Here is a 26,118-nt window from a genome sequence, read left to right as displayed (position 1 = left end):
AATTAGCAAAAGAAAGTGAAAGGTGAAAAAGATAAAACAATATAATGATTTATCTCCCATGTTACTTAGTGTCTGAGTTTAATCAGTGGTCCTGCAGTGTCCAGGACAATTCTGGAGGATTGGTAGCTCCATATTGTATCTGAAAATAAAGCTTTTCATTCACCCAAGTAATTAGACCTCTATCCAATTATTCTTTTTATTTTTCTTTGTGTAACATTTCCCACATTTCTATACTATTTTGCAAAGTTAATGAATGTACAGTAAATGCATCCTTAAAATGCTGCACACAGCACTTGAGTCCTTTCATGTAAAACTGCTTATGTTTCAATAGGATCTTGCCAGCAAAAGCCATAAATCACGTGAAAACATCATCAACCGGGAAAGCAGACAAAGTCTCAGACTGCCGGTTAAGTTCTGGAGTGTATGATCGAGGCACCATGTATCCTCCACCAGCTGGGAAGCCTAGGTGGATTCCATTGACCAAAAGATAATGGATCACTTTGTTGTTGCCATTTTGGTAGACCTTGACTTGTTGATGAATGTAACCAGAAATAAATTCCTTTGAGGTTTTGCCAATAGCAATGTAGTTCACAATTGCCTCACAGTTGACAAATTCATCATCGTCGGCTTTGAAAGAGCACATGTAAACTCAACACAAGCAGACAAAGTGATCAGGGAGCCAAAATGATAGGGATACTCAAATTCATTGAGGACAGGCAAAGAGAGACAAGACAATGTGACAAAAATAAGTGGAAAAGGCAGGCTGACACAAACTGCGGCACTAGGACCAGTCCTGAGACAGGAAGAACTTGTAATCTTGAAAGAGCCTTCAACCGAACTGGTCGGATCCAGAGTCCTAGAGAAAGTTCACAAAATTTGTTTTATTAATTTGTTGGATGCGGATGTCACTGACGAGGCCAGCATTTACTGTCCATCCCTAGCTGCTCTGGTGATGATGAGCTGGCATTTTGAACCACTGCAGTCCATTTGGTAAACCCCCTCAATGCTGTTAGGAGGGATTTCCAGGACTTTAATATATTGAGACTGAAGGAACAATGATACATTTCAAGTCAGGATGGCATGTGGTTTGGAGGGGAACTTGCAGATGATGGTGTTCCCATATATCTGTTGCCCTTGTCTAGATGTTAGTGTTGTGCGTTTGGCAGGTGCAAATGAAGAAACCTTAGTGAAGTTCTGCATCTTGTAAGTAGTACACACTGCTGCTACTCAGCATCCATGATGGACGGAGTGAATTGGACATTGCCAATTGCATAGAAGCACAAAATGTAGAGAGTGCAGAAACAACATTCAGCCCAAGCAGTGCTCACAGATCTCTGAGCTCCAATTAAGCAGGTGCCTTGTCTTAGATGATATCTTGAGTATTGTTGGAACTGCACTTATCCAGGCAAGTGAGAAATGTGCTGTTCCACTCCTGACATATCTTGTAGATTGTGGCCAGACTTTGGGGAATCAGAAGGCAATTTACTCCAACTTGCTCTTGCACTGTATATATGTTTCATTCTCCACCACTTCTGCCACCTGCAATCTGACCCCACTACGAAGGATGTTTTTCCCTCCCCACCCTTATCTGCCTTGTGGAGGGACCGCCGGTTGGTCAAGTTCAGTTCCTGGTCAATGGTAACCCCCCAGGGTATTTGTAGCTGGATGGGCCGCTCAAAATGGCAGAATCAGATAATACACCAAGCATGCTGGGAAATCAAGCCAAGCATTGGCCAAAGTATCTGTGCAAAGATACTGAATTAAACAAGCTGCAGACCTGGACAGGCAGGCTGCAACTGCAGACAGCACAATACACAATTGACTAAGAGAATATAAGAACCACCGATGCTGGAATCTAAGGTCACAAAGCATGGAGCTGGAGGAACACAGCAGGCCAGGCAGCACCAGAGGAGCAGGAAAGCTGACGTTTTGGGTTGGGACCCTTTTTCAGAAATGGGGGAGGGGAAGGGGGCTCTTGAAATAAATAGAGAGGAGGGGCAGTGATAGCAGGTAGATAGTGGAGTGGATAGGATGGAAGAGAAGACAGACAGGTCAAGGAGATGGGGATGAAGCTAGTAAAGGTGTCTGTAGATAGGTAGTGGTGAGGTTTGGTCAGTGAGGTGGGAGGACCGGATAGGTGGGAGAGAAGACAGACAGGTCAATGAGGCAGACATGAGAGGGGGTGCTGGTCTTGGGATGAGGTTGTAGGTGGGGAGATTTTCAAGCTAGTAAAGTCCACATTGAGACCATTGGGTTGCAGGCTCCCAAGGCGGAATATGAGGTGCTGTTCCTGCAGTTTCTGGGTGGCATCGTTGTGACACTGGAGGAGGCCCAGGATGGACATGTCATCCAGGAAGTTGGAGGGGGAGTTGAAGTGGTTCACAGCTGGGAGATGTTGTTGTTTGTCGCGAGCTGAGTGTAGGTGATCTACAAAGCGGTCTCCGAGTCTCTGCTTGGTCTCATCAATATAGAGGATGCCACATCAGGGACAGCGGATACAGTATACCATATTAGCTGATGTGCAGGTGAACATCTGTTTAATGTGGAAGGTTTTGTTGGGGCCTGGGATGGAGGTGAGGCGGGAGGTGTAGCACCTCCTGCGGTTGCAGGGAAAGGTGCCAGAGGTTGTGGGGCTAATGGGGTGCATGGAGCAGATGAGGGAGTCGTGGAGAGAGCGGTCCCTCCACAAGGCAGATAAGGGTGGGGAGGGAAATATATCCTTCGTAGTGGGATCAGATTGCAGGTGGCAGAAGTGGTGGAGAATGATACGTTGAATCTGGAGGTTAATGGAGTCTGTTGTGTATTTTTGCAGAAGTTCTAATGAACTGAACTCTGTGCAAAATACCAATTACTGAAGGGTGCATCCCCATGTTAGACAGATTAACATCTAGACTAAGACCTAGGTAATTACAAAACTGAGTCCTCAATCACTCACCCAGACCTTCCACTTAACCAACCTGACCACCCCAACCACCTGACCTAATCCCATAACCAACCCCCTAAATCCCAACTACTCCCCCAAATCCTTGATTACCCTTCAACCTGAACCCACTACTCCACTTTGAACCATCACAAGACTAGCCCTGCCTGACCACCCAACTATACCCCTGACCTGACTGGTGCATCTTGACACCCAAATTCACCTTCTGACCAGATGCATACACCGACCTGACAACTAATTACCCCAATCCCAACCATTTAACATTTAACTCCCAACAATCCCCATTTTGTCAGTCGAAAAAAAGTTAGGACTTTATTAGATGTGGCATGGTGGCTCAGTGGTTAACACTACTGTCTCACAGTACCAGGAACCTGGATTTGATTCCACCCTCGGGCCACTGTCTGTGTGGAGTTTGCACATTCTCCACGTGTCTGTGCGGGTTTCTTCCCGCAGTCCAAACATGTGCAGGCTAGGGTGGATTGGCTGTGCAAAATTGCCCGTAGTGTTCGGGGAGGTATAGATGAAGTGGGTTAAGGGGTCGAGCTGGGATGATCTGAGCGTAGGTGTGGATTTTTGGGCCGAAGGGCCTGTTTCCGCGCTGAGGGGATTCTATGAAAATTTATTCTATTTTTAAACAAAAAGGCAGCGTAAATAAAAACAGAATTTGCTGGAGAAACCCAGCAGCTCTGGCAGCATCTGTTCACGTTTGGAATTCATCAGCTTTCTTTAGATAAATGTCTTTTTTCTTCCAGATTGGCAGCATCGCGTTTATTTTCTTGGTAATGATTCATTTATAGTATTAGCTGAATGCTGGATTGTGTTAAGCAATAGTGGGACAATGAAGTTTTGGGAAGTTCTTAAAAGAGGTGCGAATCTGAAGTAGGACCCAGAGTTTGTGACAGAAGTCTATATCGACGCACCAGCAAGCCATCACCAACAATTTACCCGCAACTTTTTCGATAGATCCATCCATTCAGCAAACAACGTACTAAACTTTTCACGAAAAAGTCGGATGTGTATTCCTCGTTCAGCCATTGCAGGAGACAACTCATCTTGAGTTAAATTGGCGTGATGTTCTTCAAAATCCCAAACAAGAAATGTCCTTGTATTGATGGGACTCTTGAGCTACTGGTTCCATCAACTTTTCATCGCCAACATGAAAACCGTGACTACCAGGCAGTTCTTAATTTGTTCAGAGATAGTAGGAACTGTAGCTGCTGGAGTCAGAGATAACACACAGCGTGGAGCTGGAGGAACACAGCACGCCAGGCAGCATCATAGGAACAGGAAAGCTGACGTTTCGGGGCCCATTTCTGAGGAAGGATCACGACCCGAAACGTCCTGATGGTGCCTGGCCTGCTGTGTTTCTCCAGCTCCACACTGCGTTAGTTCTTAATATGCTAACGTTTGGCGTTACCTTTTCTCAGGGCTAAGCTCCTTCTAAACTAATTGGGAAAGGACTTGGTAGCAATTAAAAAGCAAGGGGCTGCTCTTCGGTGAACAGCACATTTCGGGGTCACTGATCTTAACTTTCCAAGTGTAATTTTGCAGCCTTTTGCTACCGGTTCAAGTACCCGTGGGAAGTGTTTATCCCATCGGTCAGGTTGATCGATTGCCTGTGGCTGATTGCTTTGGAGACCGTTCACTTTGCTTGGGTAAAGAACTGAGCGCTTTCACAAATTGCTTCGTGACGTTGGCATTCGACCAGGAAGAATCCAAGAGGTGATGTGCAACAAAGGCCACTCTCATCCGTCCATTACACCAGAGGGATGTCATCACATCTCGGAACAAGTTGATCAGAAACGCCTGCACTGGAAGGACCTACCTGAGAACCACGTTACAACCACCGCAGCTGAGTCTTGGATCAACTGGGTCACAGTCAGGTAGGCTACTCACTGCGCCATTTGATCAGAAAAGGGTTATATTCGAACAACTGATGAGGCAAAAGTCCCCCTGGCACACCAACACTCCCAGGCTTTCCCCCCCACCCCCACCCACCAAACCATCTAACCCACTGAACCAGTCGACATTTCCACGAACAGGTTGAGCAAGGAACCGCCAAAGGTGGGACAAATTCATGGTCTGGGCCCGAAACGTCAGCTTTTGTGCTCCTGAGATGCTGCTTGGCCTGCTGTGTTCATCCAGCCTCACATTTTATTATCTCGGATTCTCCAGCATCTGCAGTTCCTGTTATCACATCCCACCGATTCGCTCACTAAGCAACCAGTGTATCTATAACCAATCGAACCGAGTGTTAGACTGGAAGCAATTTAATAGTCACTCTCATCTCTGGAGACACGGTGAGATGTGCACAAGTCCACCACAGTTCGATGTCACCTTCATTAGAGATACGAGAAAATTTAGGATAAAGTTTATTTTTTTTGTTTCCCTTTCTCTCCCCCCCCCCCCTCCCTCGGCCCCTGGGTATCTGGAGTGACTCCAGGATCGCCGCCGGCATTTCCCGAGCGGACCCACCGCGCTCCGTGTAAACACATAGAAGCAGCCAGGCGCCCAGCTTAACCAGCTGTTGGGGCGTAAACAAAAATACAAAGTGGAGAAACCTCTGGGCCACAGGGACAGACAGAAAAACTGTTGAGAGGATGCTGTCAGCTTTTCCAGCGATTTTTGTTTGAAGCTGCTGACCAGGTCGGAGCGTCCCCTGCCTCATGTTGTTGCTCCTCGCCCTCACTCCCTCAGGTTTGCTGGCGCACTGCAATACTCAACCGCTCAGAGATAACGGGAACTGCAGAAGCTGGAGAATCCGAGATAATAAAATGTGAGGCTGGACGGACACAGCAGGACAAGCGGCATCTCAGGAGCACAAAAGCTGACGTTTCGGGCCTAGACCGTTCTCAGGCGATCAGCTGCTTTCCCAATACTAACGGGCGGCTTTCCGCTCAATGGGTTGAGGCTGGGTGCTCCTCCCGGGAAAAGAGTTGGGGCGGACGACAGTGTGTGGGGAAACAGTCAGGGTTGGGAGTCCTGGAGAACGTGTGGGACTGGGATGTTGTCACGTAATCTGTTGGGCGGGGTGCGGCCGGGTGTGGACGCTCAGGTCCCGGGAGCAGATTTCGAATTTTCCCTGGGTACTTGTTAACTGCAGAACAACTCACTCAATTTTCCGTTTGAAATGGCTACTTTCAGCGAGCAAATCAAAATGGAAAGAACCGCGGGCGCTGAATTCCAGAAACAAAAACAGGAACTGCCTGAAAAGCTCAGCAGGTCTGGCAGCATCTGTGGAGAGAAACCAGGATAACGCTTCGGGTCGAGTGACCCTTCCTCGGAACACTCTGAGGAGTTAGTTCTGATTTCTGCCCTGCTGAGTTATCAGAGTTGTGTTCCGAGGAAGGGTCACTCGACCCGAAGCGTTAACCCTGATTTCTCTCCTGCCGAGCTTTTGCAGCGATTTGTTTTTTTAAAACTTTCAGTGGGCTCCTGGGTAGGGGAACTGACCATCTCGGAACCGGATACAATGAAGATCCGCAGGCTCCCCATCCCTTCCACAGAAAATCCCAGGCCCATCATAAAAGCCGTTGAGGTGAGATTCCACAAATAGAGTGACCGCAGAGCTATGACAGACCCAGGAGCAGTGGTGGCAAGGCGACAGAACTGCTTCAACAAAATCGATGTGTAATATCACAGGGAACACGTAGGTAAATGGAGGATATTTCTCTTGCCTCGTGACAGGTGATTGATTCAAGTGAAGACTGAGTGCGCTTAATCTTAATATAGGTAATATTTTAGAACTTAAAATATATTTCTTCACTTGCAAGTTAAGAGGAGTTGGTTGTATGACAAACAAGAATAATATTTTTCGAGTCTACATTTAAATGGAAATACAGGCAAACTAAAAATAAGGGTCTATATTCTGTTTAATAAAGCCTTGTCTTGGGAGGCCAAGCCCATAATCCCACACTGTTGTAAATCTTAGCTCTTGTGGCCGCCCGGATGGCCATGTGTGTTGGAAAATGCTTCTGACTGAAGCATCGGAAATTCCTGGTTTTGGACCTAGAGCGACAGCTGGGCACACTTGGGTGTAATCACAAAGTCGAGAAGTTCTGCACAGGAGCTTGTCGCCCAACAAGGAAGGAAAGGCAGGCTGACTGCCAGACAAAAGAACAGGATCAGACAGTGAGAGAATCCTACCTCACTCTCAAAACCATTCCTCAGCTTTGGAAAATGATTGGAACCATTACTCTTTGTGGAACCCAGCCAAAGTGGTCAAACTGCTGGGAGTAGGGGAAGGAAGACGTTTGGAAGGGCAGCAGTGGTAGGGAATTCATTAGTGGGGGGAGTAGACAGTGTTTTTGCAGCCATCAGGTTAGTATGGCAGCATTCCCCCTTTTTATTCACTGCATACACTTCTGAGGCAGCAACTTCTGGAACAGGAAGTCAATACCACAATTGGTGGTTATGGCAGATCAGAACAGCGGCTAAGAGAGAACATTGCTCCTCGGTGCCGAGGCCAAGGATACCATAGAACAGCTGCTGGGCATTCTGAACCAGCATGGGTCTTGAACCATGTTGGGACCATAGACATAGGAAGAGAGTTGGGTGCTGCAAGCAGACTTTCAGGAGTTAGGAAGGAGAGCGAAAAGCAGAAATGTTGCAAAGAGTGCCGCACAGTAGTGAGCATAGGAATAAGGATGCAGCAGATTGTGACAAAACTGTAGCTTTAAGAGGCGTATTTTGTCCTTTTTTTTAAATGGACAGCTGGAGACAGGGGCGGTGAGCAGTCTGTTTCTTTGTTCATTAACAGGGTAAGAGTAATGCTGGCCAGGCAGCATTTATTGCCCATCCCTAATTGCCCAGAGGACAGTTAAGAGTCAACCACATTGCTGTGGGTCTGGAGTCACATGTAGGCCAGACCAGGTAAGGATGACAGTTTCCTTCCCCAAAGAGCATTAACGAACCAGATGAGTTTTATCAACAATGGATTCACAGTCATTATTGGATTCTTAACTCCAGATTTTTTTTAAAATTCAAATTCCTCGATCTGCCATGTCAGGATTTAAACCCTAGTTCCCAGGCTATGGGTCCCTGGATGAACAGGCCAGCAATAATACCACTAGGCCATTGTCTCCCCAGTCAATAAAGTATGCAGCTTGTAAGGCCTTGAGCCTTAAGTTAGCAAAATAGAAGCTGCATAAATGGGTGGAGTCACACTCATACAGAGCCAGAGATTTAATTTAGCTTTAGTTGTTGGGGTCGAGAAGCTGCCATGCATCTATCCCTCCTATAGCCAAATGCTTGGGTTCAGTCACTGCCAGAATTTTCAGTTCTTTCCTCCTGGACCGTAGAAACATTGCATGAGAGTCACTGATTTACTGAATTTACTTCTTCCAGGGGTGTATTTATGGGATGTTGTTGAGTTGTTAAATAATCTATTATTCTGTTATAATAAAATGTGAGGCTGGATGAACACAGCAGGCCAAGCAGCATCTCAGGAGCACAAAAGCTGACGTTTCGGGCCTAGACCCTTCATCAGAGCTCTGATGAAGGGTCTAGGCCCGAAACGTCAGCTTTTGTGCTCCTGAGGTGCTGCTTGGCCTGCTGTGTTCATCCAGCCTCACATTTTATTATCTTGGAATTCTCCAGCATCTGCAGTTCCCATTATCTCTGATATTATTCTGTTATGTTGTTGAATGGTGTTAGTTATATCAATTCTTCTTTCTTTTGTTTGTATTTTAACTAAAGAGTAAGAATAAAAAGTGTGCTTTACTTAACACCATGTAGTGTGACTAGTCAAATTACAGCTGAAACACTGCACCTTACACTAACCTTTAAATAAGAAAAGTTAGGGTCGAGGCTATCTCCTTGATATAGTTGATAAAATCTGGTAAAATAACAAACTGGGGGCTCATCAGACTAAAAATCCTCAATTCCAGATGGGTTTAGGACAATCGGACTCAGACAGCAAGTGGTGAGTGTTGGTGTCTTTATTCCTGCTGCTGTATTTGGTTGGTTTGAACAGGATGTGCCTTACATAGTAACATGTCTCAGTCACTAAGAGTTTCCTGGGGTGGAAGATTTCACTTCAGATGTTTTACAGAAAGTGGGCAAAGCAAAGCTTTTGGAATTGGCAAATAAATTGAAGTTGGAGATTCCTGTTTCTGGGAGGTAAGGGGAGATCATTGCAGCACGTGTCCTGGCAATTGTAAATACGATGCAAGCCAAAATTCAACTGCAAATGTATTTGAAAAACAAATAAAACAGTTTAAATATTTCTATTTAAAAGGCATGGGGGGGAAAAAAAGAAAGAAAGGCCCTAGCAGAACAGAGGAAAAAAGAAAGAGGTCATGAACTTCAGAAGTTGGTGATGGAAAAAGAAAGTCAATTTAAAATGGCAGAGGCAAAGACAGAAGATTGTAGTGGTGATCGGGAAAGCGAAGAGCAAATCCATCATAGCCAAAAGCCTACAGGTAATCTGTTTCAATATTCCCAAGCATTGGATGAGAGAGACAGAAGCCTTTTTCATTTCATTTGAGAAAGTGGCTAAACAAATGGAATGGCCAGTGACTGTGAATATTGTTGATTCTCAAAGTTGGTAGGCAGTGATGCAATACCTCACCAGGTCTATCAGAGGAGGTACCTGGAGAGTATGAGTCATGAAAATAGCTAAGTATGTGAGCTAATGACAAAAGCCTACAGACAATGTTTGTGGAATCTAAGGAGGGAACCTGGTCAAACAGTTTGAAAGGATCATAAATTGACTGATGTATGGATAAGGTCATTGAAAATAGATCTGACATATGATGCTCTACTTATTTTGGATAGTTCAAAAATTCACTCCCTGTAGTGAGAACTCATGTGCAATAACTACAAGATTAGTAGCAGAAGATTATGAATTAGTTCATAAATCAAAGTTTGCCTTCTGACTTCAATTTAAATGGTGAAGGATAGAAATGGAAAGAGAAAACCTCAGGTTGTAAAGGAAAACAAGACCTCAGTGGATAGTAAAGATAGTTTACCACAGGTTAGAAAAAGAAACCCACAAGGGTGGAAAAGTTAAAAACACACTGATGCTTTCAGTACAGTAAAGCAGAGCACATGAAGTCAGTTAGTGACTTAAGGAAAGCACTGAGGAGACAGGTGTTGTAGCAGAATGAGTGTGTGGGATTTATTAAGTGGTTAAGGAGATCTCAGTGGAAGTTAAACAGCCACAAAAGAATGTACAGCTGGTGAGGGATTGATTGATAAGTGCACCAGCTCTCTTTAAAGAAGTTACCTGTGAGAGAGTAAGGTTTACTTATGTACCATAGTAAGTAAAGAAAGTAAAATTTTTAAAAAAAAGAGATACATGAGCAAATCAGATGGTGAGAGATGAGGAGGTATGTACTTTGGAAAGAGTATTGCCAGAAAAGGTTGTGAAATTCATAGCAAGAGTAGTGTTCCATTATACAAGGTGAGGTTGGACAGTCCAATGAAAAGTGGTGATAGGAGTAATCGAGAAATTCCCTGCTCTGGATCCTCAAATGGTATAGGTGGATCAGTTGAGTGATGCCTATTGAGGTTGAAAAGCCAGTAGAGAAAAAAAAAAAGAGAGCTGAGATGTTACAGGAAATATATCCTGGGATTTTTACCTAACTGCATGGTAACAGGGTCAAAGCCACAGCTTGAAACAGGTGGGGAAAAAAAAAAAAATCAAAAAGGAAGTTGGAGTTCCCTTATTAGAAATTACATTGGATCAACCGGTTGAGGAAAAGTAAGAACAAGTAAGAGGGCAAAGTGGATATTTTCAGTTCAGAGGTTAGTTGAATTTGCATCAAAAAGACTGAAGGAAGTTATATGAAAAGGCATACACAAAAGATGAATGAGTATGTCCTCAAATGTTGCTATCTTAAAAATGAAGTCATGATGAGGAAATAGGCATGGACCTGATCGGTCAAACGGAACTTGATAGACCAAATGGACTACTTCTACTTTGTAGGGATTCTATGATCACATATTCAGGCAGATGAAAAAGAGGCAGAAGTTCAAGAGATTGTAAGAACTGTATATGTTGGAGTCAGATGTAACAGTGTGGAGCTAGAGGAACACAGCAGGCCAGGCAGCAGAAGGGCAGGCAAGTTGATGTTTTGGGGCAGGACCCTTCAGAAATGAGCTGTTCAGCACAAGTATTGGTCATGAATATCACTTATCTCCATCCACATGGATAAAAAGGAGAACAACCAGTTCGAGTGGGACATCAGCATCCTAGGACAGGCCAAACAGAGACAAGCACAGGAACTCCTAGAGGCCTGGTTCTCCATCAATAAATATGGAGAATTAGACCACACACACACACACACCCAGAAATGAAGTAATCTTAAAATTAATTTTAAAGAACTTGAATTCCATGAGAAAGGACTTAAAGTACTGAGTGCCTTTGGGTAACCTTTACAGTCTGTTACATAGCTTATGGAGATGTAACAGAATTGGGCAGCAATTTTGATCTCTTGATTATGCTTTTAAAAAGTCATCTGATTGCTACCTGACCAGTGCACAATGTAATGCCAATTGATGAGGATGATACCACAATACCTTGTGAATATATTCACAGGAGCAAGGAATAAACCAGGGTAGTCAACCTAACCTGTTAGTGAAGCTATTGGAACCAATTCTGAGGGACAATTAATCTGCATTGAGGGGCACAGATTGATCGCAAATAATCAACATTGTTTTAAAGCGAGTTCTTGTTTGACCAACTTGATCGCACCTGGTCCAGAAGTGGGAACATCTGGACAGGTTTGTTATAAACTAGATTAAGACTAAATGAGATTAGGGTTCTGCAGCATTGGTAGTGTCCCTACTTAGCCAGGAGACCTTCGTTCAAGTGCCACCTGTTCCCAAGGTGGGTAATAACCTTGGAACAGGTTGCCTAGAAAGCAGAATCAGATTTACTTTAAGTCAAAAATCAATGGGATACTGTGGGTTATATGGTGACACATTCAATTGACAGAATAGGGATAAAATGGTTCGAGGCCCAGTGGTAGGTGTCCCCACTCAAGTTAGGAGGCCTGAGTTGAAGTTCTACTTGTTCCAGGATTGAGAATTAAAACAGGCTGATTAGAAAACCTTGGAAGCCTGGATCCAGATGCTCCTCACTTAGCTGTAAAAGCAAAATTATCTACACCCTGCTTGCAATTGCCTGGTACTTTTCTAGGTTAATGAAGCTAACTCAATGTTAGGACAATCTATATTGTCTATGCTTAGGCAGAATACTATAATCAGATTAATCAATTAGTGCTTTCTTTGTGAAAAATCAGTGACTTAGTTTAGCTATAAAACTGCTAGCTTCACAAAAAGTATCCCCACTAACCCTACAGTTCCTCCCCAGGGGTTGGAATAGCTCAACAATTCTTACAGTTGTAAATACAATTCTAGTGACAACATTTTGTCACCTATTTGCATGCTCTAATTTAGCTTAATGTAAAAGCTTGGCTCCACATGAGATCAGTCCTGTGTTTAAATTACAGGTGACATATGTAAATGTGTGAAGGATAGCTCACTGATTTAATTACTTTTACCCCACCTTTAAAAAAGTGACCAATTCCATGCTCTCATGCTGTTTAATTGCATTTGGAGGAGCTGATGCAAAAGATTATGGCCCTGATCCTACTGATTTTAAATACTTCCATACTACCTCTGAAAAGGGAGCCATCATTCTTTATCTTTAAAAAAAGTGTAATTGTAACTAAAGTCAGCAGCCATACTATTAATGAAATTGAGTGTCAAATATTTAACATGAGAGTCATTAAAAACACTTCCTTGGAAACATTTGCTTTTATAGGGCAAGATGTTACTTTCCCACCCCTTTGCCTTAAAAGGTTAAAGTACGATCAAGAACATCAAGTGATGACCTGCTTAAATAACCTACATGTGGATAAACTGAAATCTATTATATAATTGTCTTAAAATTCAACATCTTATTATCCATAATCTGAAATATCAATTCAGATTTAAGTTCCTCAATTTTGTTTTGTTCAAGTTCCTCACATAGATCACCAAATACTATTATTGTACATGTACTCAATTCTCCAGCTCTCCCTTCATCTGCATCCATCTTGAGGATGGACACCAGCATAGCCAACCTTTAATTATTCAAATCCAAAAATTTCCCTGTTTTTAAATTTTGCTCACTTCAGCCTTTATCAAATTGATAAACTTCATCTGATATCAAGGAACTAGCTGAGGGCACTGGATGTTGCAAAGGCTACACAGGCCTGGACACCATTCTAGTAGTCATACTGAAGATTTGTGCTCCAGAGCTACAATTGGTATCTACCAGCAATTGGGAAGGTTGTTCCGATATGACCCATCTACAAAAAGGACAAATCAATGCAACCAGTTACCACTCTAGTCTACTCAGTAGGGATCCTTAACAGTCCTATCAAGTAGCAGTTACTTAGTAATAATTTCCTCTTGGATAACAGTGTGGAGCCGGATGAACACAGCAGGCTAAGCAGCATTTGCTCCTGAGATGCTACTTGGCCTGCTGTGTTCATCCAGCTCCACACTTTGTTATGGATTCTCCAGCATCTGCAGTTCCCATTATCTCGGATCTCCTCTTGGATGCTCATTTTGGTTCCACTAGTGCCACAAAGCCCTGACCTCAGTACAGCCTTGGTTCAAAAATGGAGAGCTGAACTCTGAAAGTTGAGACAAGTGACTGCTTTGACACCAAGGCAGCTTTTGACCAAGTGTGGCATCAGGGAGCCCTAGCAGAACTAGACAACGTGGGGTAAAATTCTCTGCTGGATGGAATCATACACCTAGCACAAAGAAGAGGGTGTGTGGTTGGGGATCAGTCACCTCAGTTCCAGAGCAAAATCTTGGAGATAAATTTAGTTTTCTAGGCCCAAATACAGTTGCTTCAATAACTTTCTCAGCATTTTAAAGATCAGAAGTGGAGATGGTCACTAATTGTACAATGTTCAGCACCATTCACAACTCTTCAGATATTGAAGAGCCTATGACCAAAAAGCTGCAAGGCCTGAACAATATCTAGAATTGGGCTTAGAAGTAGCAAACTTCTTGCCACAAGTACTGTCCAAGAGAATCTAACCTTTGAACCTTGACATTGTGGCATTACCGTCACTGAATCCCCAGTAACACCACTCTGGTGTTACCATTAACTAGGAACAAAATGGGCTGGTCACAGTGATTACAAGAGGTCAGACATGAGGAATCCCACAGGAAGTAACTTACCTTCTGACTCCCCAAAACCCATCCACTATTCAGTTTAAAAAAGGGAAGTGAGGGGCAGCTTTTTCTACAAGGTGGCTTATGTGGAATGAATTGCCAGAGGCAGTGGTAGATGCACGCATGTTACAACATTTAAAGACATTTGGTCAGGTACAGGAATTGGTAAGTTTGCAGGATGAGCTAAAAGCAGGAAAATGGGACTAGTTTATTTGGTGAAGCTTAGTCAGCATAGTGAATTGGACAGACAGGTCTTTTTTCTATACTGTACAATCACAAATAAAGTACAGGCAGATAATTCAAGCCAATGCTAAATAACGTGACCAGGACTAAATGTCAATACTAGACTTAAAGGAAATATCTTATGCACAGTATTTGTCATAAAGTGAATTAGTTGTGTAAATAAATAAACATAACAGGGTTGGGACTGCAGAGATGTGGCTGTAAGGTGACCAGGAATGGGAACTTATTTTTTAATTCACAGGATGAAGGTCAGTGGCTAGGCCACCATTTATTGCCCATCCCAAATTGTCTGGAGGGCAGTTAAGAGTCAACCACTTGTAGCCATGAAGTCACATTTGGCCAGACCAGGTACAATGGCAGCTTCCTTCCCTAAAGGAAGTTTGTGAACCAAACTGAAAAAGAAAACTACCTCAGATTCAGTTAGGAACAAGAGGAAAGGGAGTTGGGTTGCATTTGTGATTAAATAGGACATTCATACTGTAGTGAAGATAGATATTAGCTCCAGTGAAGTTGATTTGTACAGGTTGAACTTAACATTAAAGGGACAGAAAATGACATTAGTAATGCTGAGGAAGACATTAAACATGAAATTCCATCCATGATCAATAGAAGATCCAGCTGTAATTTTGTGACTTAATCTGCAAATAGATTAGACAAATAAAAATCAGAAGATTACCAGAGAAAGGTAACTATTGCAGTGTGCATTAGATGTTTTCTAGACTAATACATTGAGGAAGCAACTAGCAAGGTCATAAATGGTGTAAAATGAGCAAGAAAGTTACTGGTTATTTAGCTAAGGCCCCTCAGAAGTGTGACTATGGTATGATAGACTCACCATCATGGAGTACAATAGTGGATCCTGAGATTAAGGTCCTGAATCTTAACCAGAAACTAAATCAGTATGTATACATTGAGGCATGAGCTGTTCATGATAGGTAGGAAGTTAATTATGACAGATGAGCAATGACAAATATTGAGTGCATGGAGGAACAGTTGCTCATCTGTTTAGCACAAATAAACATGGGGAAGGTAGCTAGACTATGGACAAGGGAAATTGGAGATGCTTAGATCCAAAGGGCATACAAATTGACCAAGAACAGCAGACCTAAGGACTGGGAATAGTTTAGAAATCTGCAAAGGACAAGGGTACTGAATTGGGGTGGGGAGCAGAATGATAGAGTACAAATGTGAGCCTGCAGGGAGTGTACTTACAGAAGCTCTTAGCTTTAGTATAGTGTGAAGAGAAAAAAAAAGGAGATTTAGGTCTGTTCCAACAGCGAACAGAGTTGTTATATTTTGGTCTCTTTACAAGGAGAAGTGCTGAAAATCGTGAAGAGTATATGTATGGTGAATGGCAAGTGTCTTTTCTTTAGGCTGGGGATTTCAAGGCTAAGGGATATATTTAAGGAGGAGAAAGATTTAAAAGGACAGGGGACAAATATCCCCCAGTGGTTCATGTGGAATGAACTGCCAGAGGAAACAGTGGCTGTGGGTGTAGTCACCAGTTGGTTACCACAGGGACCAGTGTTTGAACCCCAGCTATATTAATGACTTAGCTGAGGGAACTAAAGCAAATATTTCCATATTTGGAGACAAATCAGGGTGGGAGGGTGAATTGTGAGCAGGATGCAGAGATGCTTCAATGGTGATTTAGACATATTGAGTGGGCAAACACCTGGTAGATGAAGAATAAGTGTGCAGTTATATATGTAATCTTCTCTATGGCAACAGATTAGGAAAAAGGCAGTGCAACAAGACACTGTCTTGTACAGTTGCCAAAAGTATACAGGTGCAACAGATGAAGGCAAATGTGCTGGTCTTCCTAGCAAGAGGATTTGAATACATGGATGTTTTGCTGCAATTGTATAGTGACCACATGGAGTAAGGCCTGCAATTTTATTCTAGTTAAAAGATATAGGCAGGCCCTTTGGGAATGGAGAAGTTTCTTCACCTAGACAGTAGTGATTCTGTGGAATTCTGTCACAGGAAATGGTTGAAACCAATCCACCATAGTTAAAGTGTTAGATATGACTTAGGTTTAAAAGGGATCAAAGCATATAGACCAAAAGCAGGGACAGTACTGAGAAGGATAAGCCACGATTATATTGAATGGCATTTTCCTACTCCTATTTTTTAGGTTTTTAACAGCCACATGTGTGGTCACTTCAGGGTGGTCTACTGCAACAAGTGGCTAGAGGTCAAGTTATGGTTCCTCATCTGATAGAAGCCAACATGATTGAGAGAGACTTTCCCCACAGACCTCACTTGTGCTGTGTAAAAGTACTGGATAAAGGCTTGCACTGAAAACTGTTTGCATGTTTCAGTATGAATAAAAAAATCAGTTCAGTGCAGAAAGTATTGTAAAACAAAACATGTTCTGCAGACCACACCCAGAACCATGGAAAAATACAAAGGCCATTCCATGGTATCTACATTGGCTAAAAAAGTGTTACTCTGGATCAGTCTCCAAAAAAAACAATTTAATTAACATGTTAAATTTAAAATGACTTGGTCACTGTTGTACAGCCAGAGGTCAAATGTTCTCGATAGAGCTGATGAGTGATGCCACTTCCTCCACTGTTGAAAATTGCTTCATTGTTGACCTTTATTTGCTCAGGGAAATACAAGCCAGGGCTAAATGGAGGGCTTGATTAGCTTGTTGTACAGATTGAAAATGGTCAGATATCCACAGATTATAATCCCTCCTACCACCAAGCCTGACAGCATCAGAGCCACAGCTCCTACTACTCCCACTATGATCTTCAGGTGCACACCATCTGCAGAAAACAAGTTTTTGGTTAGTTCTTAGTACAGGGAAGGTTTGAGTAAGCCGGGTGATTCTAGATCTTACTGTGCTCAGGGGTTCCTTGTCCATTTGATATATTCTGGTTTTCCGTTTGCGTTCTAGGAGCAAAGTCTCCAGACTCAGAAGCCAGGATTACCAAAGGTCCCATCTGAATTTCTCCTGTCCTTAATTGGTCATCCTGAGATTGAAACACTAAACAGTGTGTTTGTATTACATAGCAGTTGAAATGCTGAAGTATTGATGCAATCAGATAAATTAGGAGTCAGTTTAACTGGATTGCTGATTTGCAAAGCAGAGTAACAAAAACCACTGGGGGATCATTACCGACAGCAGTTGCCTTCTCAACCCTACCCCTTGCCCAAGCTATGATAACCCTCAGATTAAGCCAGTTATCTCAAACAACTTTAAGCACCAAGGTAAAACAATAAAATATCCTGTCCCAGAAATACATACCAGCTGTTCTCTGGTGAAAGCCAACATTTCCTCTGCTGCCTCTGCAATTCCCATGGTCACAGCACTGACAAATTTCATTCGATCCCTCTACAGGGATCCACCTGTGAAAGGGCAATTTCTCAGGTTGCTATCAATAATTTGTGGAGAAACCAGTGGTGAGTTACTTACTCATTTTCCTGTTTCTGGAAGAAGCAAGCTTTGTTGGCTGGATCTGGCACTCTACCTATCTCAGTGGCTTTTAAATTACAGGTGATGAAGATCTGCAATAAAAATCTCAGATCAGGAGAGGCTATGATACTGTCAACTTCAAAACATTAACTGTTCAGAGATCAAAAGAATCAGCAACACTTGCTGGAATAACTTTTCCAGAGACAATGACAACTGCCTAAAGAAATTAAGAACAATGTTAACTAACCATCCTGAAAGCAGCAAACTGATTTCTAGAAGGGAGGACATAACACTACTTGATACCCTGCCACCTCATGTCAAATGGACAATTAAGATTACATCAGGACATTCCTGTCATTAAACCCTTTGTCTGCAGAAGGAAAGTGATGTCTTAAGACAGTTAATGCCAAATTAACAAGGAACAGGAACATTCTGAAGACAAGTTACAGACTTGCCTCCAGAAATCAAATCAATGCTCTGGATCAAATGTCATGTCAAACTTCACAAGCCAAAATTCCATTAAGAATTCCACTTGAGGATTCTTTAGCAGAACTTCAAAGAACACTGCACAAGGATCAAACCCTGGACAGCCAGAGACAGACCCTGTTGGTTTGACTAAACTATTAACCAATTAAATGGCATTTAGCTACATGAGGTAAAGCTTAGCTTGCTCACTTGAGTGAGCTTGTTTGCATTATGCAAACAGTTAATGTTTTCTTATTTGATTATGAAATTTCATAAAGAGCCAATTCAAAATATAGTTTGTGGCAATTTAAAGACATGCAACTCCAAATTGGATGACTCAAGTTTTACCCATTACTCCCAATTCATGTCAAATACCAAAAATCCCTGAAAAATAATCCCTAAAATCAGGGATATGGGACTGGATGTGTGTAGAATTAGACAGATGACTTAAAAATGGTGGTGAGGACTTGGAGATACAAATCCCACTCCCATTTTGCCATTGCAGGAGGGGGTGGAGGAGGCAGGGTGTGGATCATAGGTTTAAAAACTCCTAGCTCAGCCTGACCATTTGAAGTGTTCTCCATTCAAAGAGCCCATTTTCAATATTCAATGGGCCTTAACTAGAGTGGGAGCCACAATTACATCAAACACCCTTGGAGGGCAGATCAGGTCTGTTTCAATGGATCATGATCCAGGCTGGGATTTAAAAATGCTGAATCACATCTTACTGATTAAGAAATACCCCCATTGGACTTTATTAGCCAACTGATTGAAAACATCTGTTCTTGCAATTTTAATCAAGATACTTGCTGACATTAATGGTTACCACAGCTGAGGTCATTATGAATACTATGCATTTGTAATTTTGCTCTGCCATCAGCCAAGTACAGACATTTTTAGTGAGGCCATGAAGAGATCAACTTTGTTAAAAGCAAACATGCATTTAAACTTTAAACACATGGAACTTAGAATATTGTAGTTCATTTCATGAATAGAATTCCCCACCCCCATGGCATTCATTCTTGATATGTTTAGTTAAAATAAAATGTTAAGGTTCTAGAATTTATGAGTCCAGAAGGCTGCCTGTCATTAATACAGAAATGTTACTATGCAAGTAACATAGTACAAATTGAATAGTAAGGCAGCCTGAGCACTTATAGCAATTTTGACAATGTTTGAGATCTGAGGCAAGCCTTCTAACCAACCCATCTCAGCAGCCAATCACCCACATGTTGCCTACATTACTTAATGGGCTTACAATCTCACCCACCATTAGCAAAAATTTGGTCATTAACAGGCCTTTAAACCTAAGCAGTCTGCAAAATCAAGTAGTTTCTGGATTCTAGTGATAGTAAGACAACATCACTATCAACAGAAAGCAACCACTTCATGGCACCAAGTCCATGCCGGCTGTCTACGGTAAACCAACCATTACCAATCTAGCACTACTGTTAAAGGCCTAGAAGTTTACTTCTCACTTATCTATGCAGCTTTTGAAGAAGCTGCTCAGCATTTCAGCCAGTGTTTTGTTGATCAGATCTGTATCCTCTGGTTCCTAGACTTCTGAATAGTGGAACATTGAGGTAAGGAGAAACAACAAGCCCCTGAATTGAACTGCACAATTAAATCCCCTCAACTTCTACATAGAGAAGAAGCCCAGCAGTATGTTGCTCTGGAGGTGTTAGTTAACTCAGACGATCTTACCAAACTCCTTCCGTTCAAGAATCTGAATGCACCTAGGTTGATCTGGAGTTTGTTCTGATGAGCTCTTGGTGACACAAAAGAAGAACAGGAACCACTAACTCTACTATCCATAAGGCAGCTGGAAAGAATTGGACAGAATACATCAATGTACTAATAGGATTGTTAGCCTTGAAGCATGTTAATTAATTAAAGTACAGCCTTACCCACTGAAATCAATGAGTTGGTATCTGGGAGTAGAATCCTTGTCTGGAGTCAACGTTGCCACACAGTTATCAACATAAAGCCGCAATGGCTCATGGCCTATAGTCATGACAGAGGCCTCAATATGGATAAGCTCTCCCAAATAGTAGACATTTGATACACGCTCTGCATCCCACTTATCTACAAAGTGGAAGAAAATGCCAAAGGTACAACAGGCACTTCAGTTTGAACTCAGCCACACAGTTTCTGAAATTCCAGCCATCATTTAAACAAGCATCTTGGTCCTTACCATTCATCTGTCGCAGGGAATACGACAAAAATCTCCCATCATTCAAGAGTGATTTAAAGGGGAGCCAAGTGGGCCAGACAGCTTGACTGTTAACATCTGCCTTCCTACCAGAAGGAAAGGCCATCAACTTCCAGTTTACACTGAAAACCAGAACAGATATGAGGTCCTAGGAAATATTACCTGGGATAATGGCATTCAATGAGGGCCATGTCTAAACTAGTTCGCACAATGGCCAGCCTAGGTTCCTTTACCATGTAGTACAGGTGGTTAGAGTAGAGGAGATGGCGCTCAGTGACCTGAAAAGTAGGAAGTGTTAATAACATTAGTGGTAACATTAGTTAAGAATATAAAACACAAATTAAGAAACAAATAGTTTGCTTCTTACTAGTCCCCTAAACAAAAAAAGGGAAAGCTAGAGAAAGGAAAGTAAAAGGAACAAAGGAAAGGCCAAAACAAAAAAAACTGATAGAGTGGAATTGATAGACCATCTTACCATTACAAGATTAGTGCCACAGTCAGAGATATGATAGTAGAAGAGCACAATATTCATCCAAGTGTCTACATGTGTGAATGGACAACCTGGAGGCCCTAGAATCAAATCTACAGCCTGGATTAAGTGGCCAGTTCCAAATAGGTCTAGCTTTGCCACCACCAGTAATACTTCCTTCCCACACAGAGCCACAATAGCATGCACTGAGGAGGAGTAGGAAATACTTGTAATAGTGGCAAGAACCCAATCACTAGGAATTGGGTCAGAAGCAGAGGTCACCCTGAACCTACCCTTCAGAATCTCTTGTTGTATTAAATATTCACTATGATTACAACAAACTACCCCAACTAAAAAAAGAACTAAAAATAAGGACCACATCATTAACCACCCTTCCTACACACTGCTAAATACAAACAGCCACCAAGCTGGCTGACTATAATTTGTTTACTTATATTCAGCTCAACCCACAATAACCCTCCCATTTCTTATCCAATAGGAAGTTTCTAAAGAATATACAGCCATTAGAATCAATTATAATAATCACATGTTGTAGCATCTTCTGTCCTGCTAATGTCATTCTGTCCAAGAGCTCATATTAGGACCATGATGGGTGAGTTTCCCCTTTCAGTTACTTTAATAAAAATTAAATCATCACATGGGAACATTTAAGAACTTAAGCAATTAAACGGCCCTTTTATAAAAGGACCACAGTATTGTATTTAAAATTATGATAAAGCACAAGCAATGTGCCTCAATGACTACCAGCCAGTGGTCTGATCTTACTAATCATGAAGTGCTTTGAAAGGCCTGTCATAGCCCACATCAACTCCAGTCTCCCAACCTACCTCAATTTGCTTACCTATGTAGCAGGTCCACAGCTGTTGTCATATCCCTAGCCCTTTACACATTGTTGGAACACCTGGACAACAAAGACACTGCAGCTCATTGTCTACAACTCCACCTTCAACACCATTATCCCCTCCAGACTGATCTCAAAACTGCGCGACCTTGGTCTCGGCTTCGGCCTCTGCAATTGGATCCTCAGCTTTCTGACCCACAGACTGTAATCAGTGAGGATAGGTAACTGCATCTCCTCCACAATAACACTCAATGCTGGAGCCCCTCAAGAATGTGTCCTCGGCTTCCTACTGTACTCCCAGTACAACCACAACTGTGTTGTCAATTTCTGAGCAAATGCCATCTACAAGTTCGCTAACGAGACCACTATTGTGGGACCGATATCTAACAACGAGGAGTCGTAACATAGATGGGAGATAGAGGGCTTGGTGATGTGGTGCGATGAGAACAACCTCTCTCTCAACATCAGCAAAACTAAAGAACTGACCAGTGACTTCAGAAAGAAAGGAGGAGAACACGCCCCCATCTACATCAATAGAACTGTGGTTGTGAGGGCGAAGACATTAAGTTTCTCAGAGTGAAAATAACCAACAAACTGTCCTGAACATCCCATGTGGATAAAATGGTCAAAAAGGCACAACAACGCCTCGTCTTCCTCAGGCTGCTCAGGAAATTTTGCCATGTCCATAAGAACCCTCACCAACTTCTATAAATGCACCATAGAAAGGATACTGTGTGGGTGCATAATGATATGCCAATTTCTCTGCCCAGGACTGTAATAAACTACAGAAAATGGTGTGCACAGCCTAGACCATCATGGAAGCCAATCTTCCATCCATGGACTCTATTTACATGGTTCACTGCTGAGGTAAGGCTGCCAAAATCTTCGAAACCCATCACACCCCGGTAATGCTCTCTTACAACCTCTTCCATCAGGCAGAAGATACAGAAGCCTGAACACACACACCAGCAGGTTCAGCAACAGCTTCTTCCCAGCTGTTATTAAACTGATGAATGGACTCTCTAGCCTCAAACAATGCTGATCTTGCTAATATTGATCTCACTTAGTGCATGGTTCGTGCAATGTAACCTGTAAGTCTCTGTCTAAGTCTTTTTATAATCTCTGACCTATACATCCTTGCTTACTATAATCTGCATGTACTGCTTGTAAACAAAGCTTTTCACTGTACTTTTGTGCATGCAACAATAAATCAATCAATCAATAAAGTTAACTGCAGAAACTTATCAAATAATTCTGTTTATTAAATCTACTATGCCCTCCTATTCTGGACAAGTGAACACTGACATAGCTACAGAATTAAAGCAGGTGGGCAGCTTGGTCAAATACCCCTTTTCTGCTCTCTGTCTGGGCTCTTTGGGTGGCCATCATGGTGAGCCCAGGGACTGATCCATGAAGAGTTGGTCTCCATACCTGGCTAGCGAAATGACAGGAGTATGAGACTGAACACCTACATTGCAGCAAAAATGCCAGAAACAGGAAGGAATCTCAAATCCTCTCCTTGAAAGCCACATTTCTAATTATCGCAGATGGAATTGGGGCAGGTTGAGATTAGCGCATTTTCATCTGCTCCACTGAAATCGGATTTGGAGGCCCTGATATCTGGAACCAGAAACAGTGGATATTAGGAACAGTGAAGATTAGACTAGGGAACGGGCCTATTCTCAGTACATTTCTCATGAATAACCAGAGTACCACTTTGAAGATCTGAGGGCTGTAGATATGGTCCCAAGACACTTGAGAATGGTAAATGTTGGGGTGTCAAGTTCCTTCCGGAAGGTGCAGGAGCAAAGAGTGGTGACTGCTCCTTTCCTCCAGATGCTGCCTGCCCTGCTGTGTTCTTCCAGCCTCCTGTTTGTCTCCCTTGGATTACAGCATATGCAGTTTTTTTTGTCTCTTGAGGGGCTTTTCCTCTGATTACAACCTGCGCTGTACCTTCTCAGTGGGTGTTGTTTGTTGACCCTGTTCCCAGTCTCCCAGTACTGACATCATTCATTCAAATGAGTTTGGAGAAGAAAGTTGACTAACTAGACTCTGGTGCAGTAAACTCCAAAATGACTAGCTGATTTCCACAGAGGGTTCAGTAGATGGCAGTCTCTTTGTTCTATCTAAAAATGGTTTCTGCTGTTTTACTAAATTAATTCTGTACTTTCCAGGATGTGGTTACCAGCCCTGTTCCGCCTACACTACCCTTCCTCTTGCAAGAAATTCAACTGTCTTGAATACACATTTGAAGCCTTTCTCTGGTGAAGATGTATGGGTATAATTAAAGGCAGAAGATCATTTCTGTTGCCTCTTCATCCCCACATCAGCTGACCGAGATGACCATCTCTGTGGACTTCGAGGAGTGTCTGAAGGACTCCTTAAAGTTCAGGTAGGACCAAGTCATATTCAGTCTCAGGTTAAAAGGTTGATATTTTGGAAGATGTATGTCGCAACATAACCCACCATCTCTACTGTCTGCTACACTCTTTTCATGAAGTGCTGCTTACTAAATTGTTTCTTGACCCATAATTCCAAAATTATTTTAAACAATTTAAACCAAATTGTACTAAGATCCACAAATTCATTGGTTTTAAACTAATCACTTGCATAAACCTCCTTTTGGTTCAGATGATCAAACATGAGAAGAAGTTAAGCATTGGTTCTCTGACCTCTTAGAATAATAGTGTACAGAAGGAGACGGTTCTTGTTGCATAGTGGTAAAGTCCATACCTCTACACTACCGAGTTCAAGTCCACTGATCCAGATGTGGAGCATCTCTGAACAGGTTGATTAGTAATACCTACATTAATACCTACAGCACTTAAGGTAGTTAATCAATCAATCTGTCTCTTTGAAAGACTTGAATACTAAATTTTGACAATAGTTTGCTGTACTGTGTTAGAAATAAAAGAAGCTGTTATCCACTACGCAGTGAAAACTTAATACTTCCACCTGGTTTTTTTGTTGCCTAATATCTTTCATTGCATTAACTTGTTTGAAGAAATTGATGGAAGTGTCACAAATTGGTCTAGGTTGTAATTTGTGAATCCACTCAAGATTGTGCTGTTGGTCAAAAGCTTGTTCTGCCTGCCAGACAAAACCTGTCACTCCTTTCTCATATTCTGTATTGTCAGAAATATTGTCCTTTGGCTGAGCTGTTAGACTGAGATCCTGTATGCCCTATCAGATGAGATTAGTGATGTTGGGACACTACTGGAAGAGAAGGGGATTCATTCCATGTTGTCCTTGGCCAATATTTCTCCTTCAATCAACACCTGAAAACAAGGAATTAATTCATTATCTCGTTATAACAAAATGTGAAGCTAGATGAACACAGCAGGCCAAGCAACATCGTAGGAGCACAAGAGCTGACGTTTCGGTTATCTCGTTGTTGTTTGCAGGATCTTACTTTATGCAAATCATTATTTAAATGAGTGGCCATGTTTCAAAAATGGTGTATTAGTTCGAAGGGCTTTGAGTCATCCTTAAGTAGTGAAAGATGCTATGAAAGTACAAGTTTTTTCCTCTTTTTTCCCTATTTGATCAGTCTTCCTTTTGTTAGCACTGCTATGAACACATTTTTTGTCCAAAACTGCAATTAGACCATCCTGTGCAGTCTTCCTCATCAATGCATTGGCTTCTATTTTAGCTTAAAATGTGTGGAACTCCTTACCTGTTTACCTTTTCAATTTTTTGAGCTTCTCACTCATGGCTCATTTGGTGCACCCTAGTTTCTGGGTTCAAATCATACTCCAAAAACCTGAGCACAAAGAATCAGACTGACAATCACAGTTGCACTGTCACAAGTGTCACTTTTCAAATGAGATGTTGAACCAAGGTCCCATTTGTCCTGTCAGCTGAACTTAAAAGATTTGTTGGCACTATGTCAGTGATAGAAATGGGTAATTTCTGGCTGCACACTCTGGTTGTGAATGTAGATACAGCTGACCCAGCTCCGTCTATGCCTCCAAGCAGCTGGTGGTGTACACCAGTGGGCCCATCCTGACATCTCAACTTGGCTGATAAACTAAACTAAGTGAGGGTAGCATCAGCTTCTTTGGTGTTAGTACAACAGTCCTCAAAGTGCATGAGATCTGGAATAATGGTCTGGAATAAGAGTCAGGCGATCCTAACAAGCAGACAATGGCTCTGAAGGCGGACAACATTAAGATGTGTGTCACATTCAGGACACTCTCCTGATGAAATGGACTTGTAGGCAGTCACTTTGGATAAGATTGGGACCTTACCGATTATTATCCCATTGTCAGCAATGAAACCTTCTTTCAAATTAGCTGCTTACAATAGAAGTTAC

At 42.3% G+C, this 26,118-nt stretch overlaps 2 protein-coding genes and 1 pseudogene across 2 annotated transcripts in view; 1 reads left to right on the top strand and 2 right to left on the bottom strand.

Moving 5' to 3' along the window:
* Positions 1 to 196: 196 nt before the first annotated feature.
* Positions 197 to 17,322, bottom strand: LOC132207327 (N-acetyllactosaminide beta-1,3-N-acetylglucosaminyltransferase 2-like; annotated as a pseudogene).
* Positions 4,447 to 26,118, top strand: part of acap1 (ArfGAP with coiled-coil, ankyrin repeat and PH domains 1) — a 128,496-nt gene continuing 106,824 nt past the window's right edge. Inside the window, exons 1-2 of the mRNA XM_059642632.1 lie at positions 4,447 to 4,824; positions 23,978 to 24,195. Coding sequence (XP_059498615.1) covers positions 24,143 to 24,195 — 53 coding nt within the window. The 5' untranslated portion in view covers positions 4,447 to 4,824; positions 23,978 to 24,142. The remainder of the gene's footprint in view (positions 4,825 to 23,977; positions 24,196 to 26,118) is intronic.
* On the bottom strand, positions 16,994 to 20,461 carry LOC125448650 (zona pellucida sperm-binding protein 3-like). The gene is made up of 5 exons (XM_048524078.2): positions 20,455 to 20,461; positions 20,168 to 20,345; positions 19,965 to 20,082; positions 17,796 to 17,887; positions 16,994 to 17,366 (listed from the first exon to the last, which is right to left on the bottom strand). Exons 1-5 carry the CDS (start codon positions 20,459 to 20,461, stop codon positions 17,348 to 17,350), a joined length of 414 nt encoding a protein of 137 aa, XP_048380035.2. The 3' UTR covers positions 16,994 to 17,347.

The sequence above is a fragment of the Stegostoma tigrinum genome, chromosome 45, assembly GCF_030684315.1.
Source record: "Stegostoma tigrinum isolate sSteTig4 chromosome 45, sSteTig4.hap1, whole genome shotgun sequence".
NCBI classification, from domain to species: Eukaryota; Metazoa; Chordata; class Chondrichthyes; order Orectolobiformes; family Stegostomatidae; genus Stegostoma; species Stegostoma tigrinum.
This window is presented reverse-complemented; position numbering and strand designations above follow the sequence as displayed.

What these genes read in the sequence shown, in the direction of transcription:
- LOC125448650 (XM_048524078.2), bottom strand. An exon ending in CAACTCATTGATTTCAGTGG is followed by an intron (nt 20,083 to 20,167) that starts GTAAGGCTGTAC and finishes AATTCTTTCCAG; the next exon opens with CTGCCTTATGGATAGTAGAG. An exon ending in TCTTGAACGGAAGGAGTTTG is followed by an intron (nt 17,888 to 19,964) that starts GTAAGATCGTCT and finishes TTTTTATTGCAG; the next exon opens with ATCTTCATCACCTGTAATTT.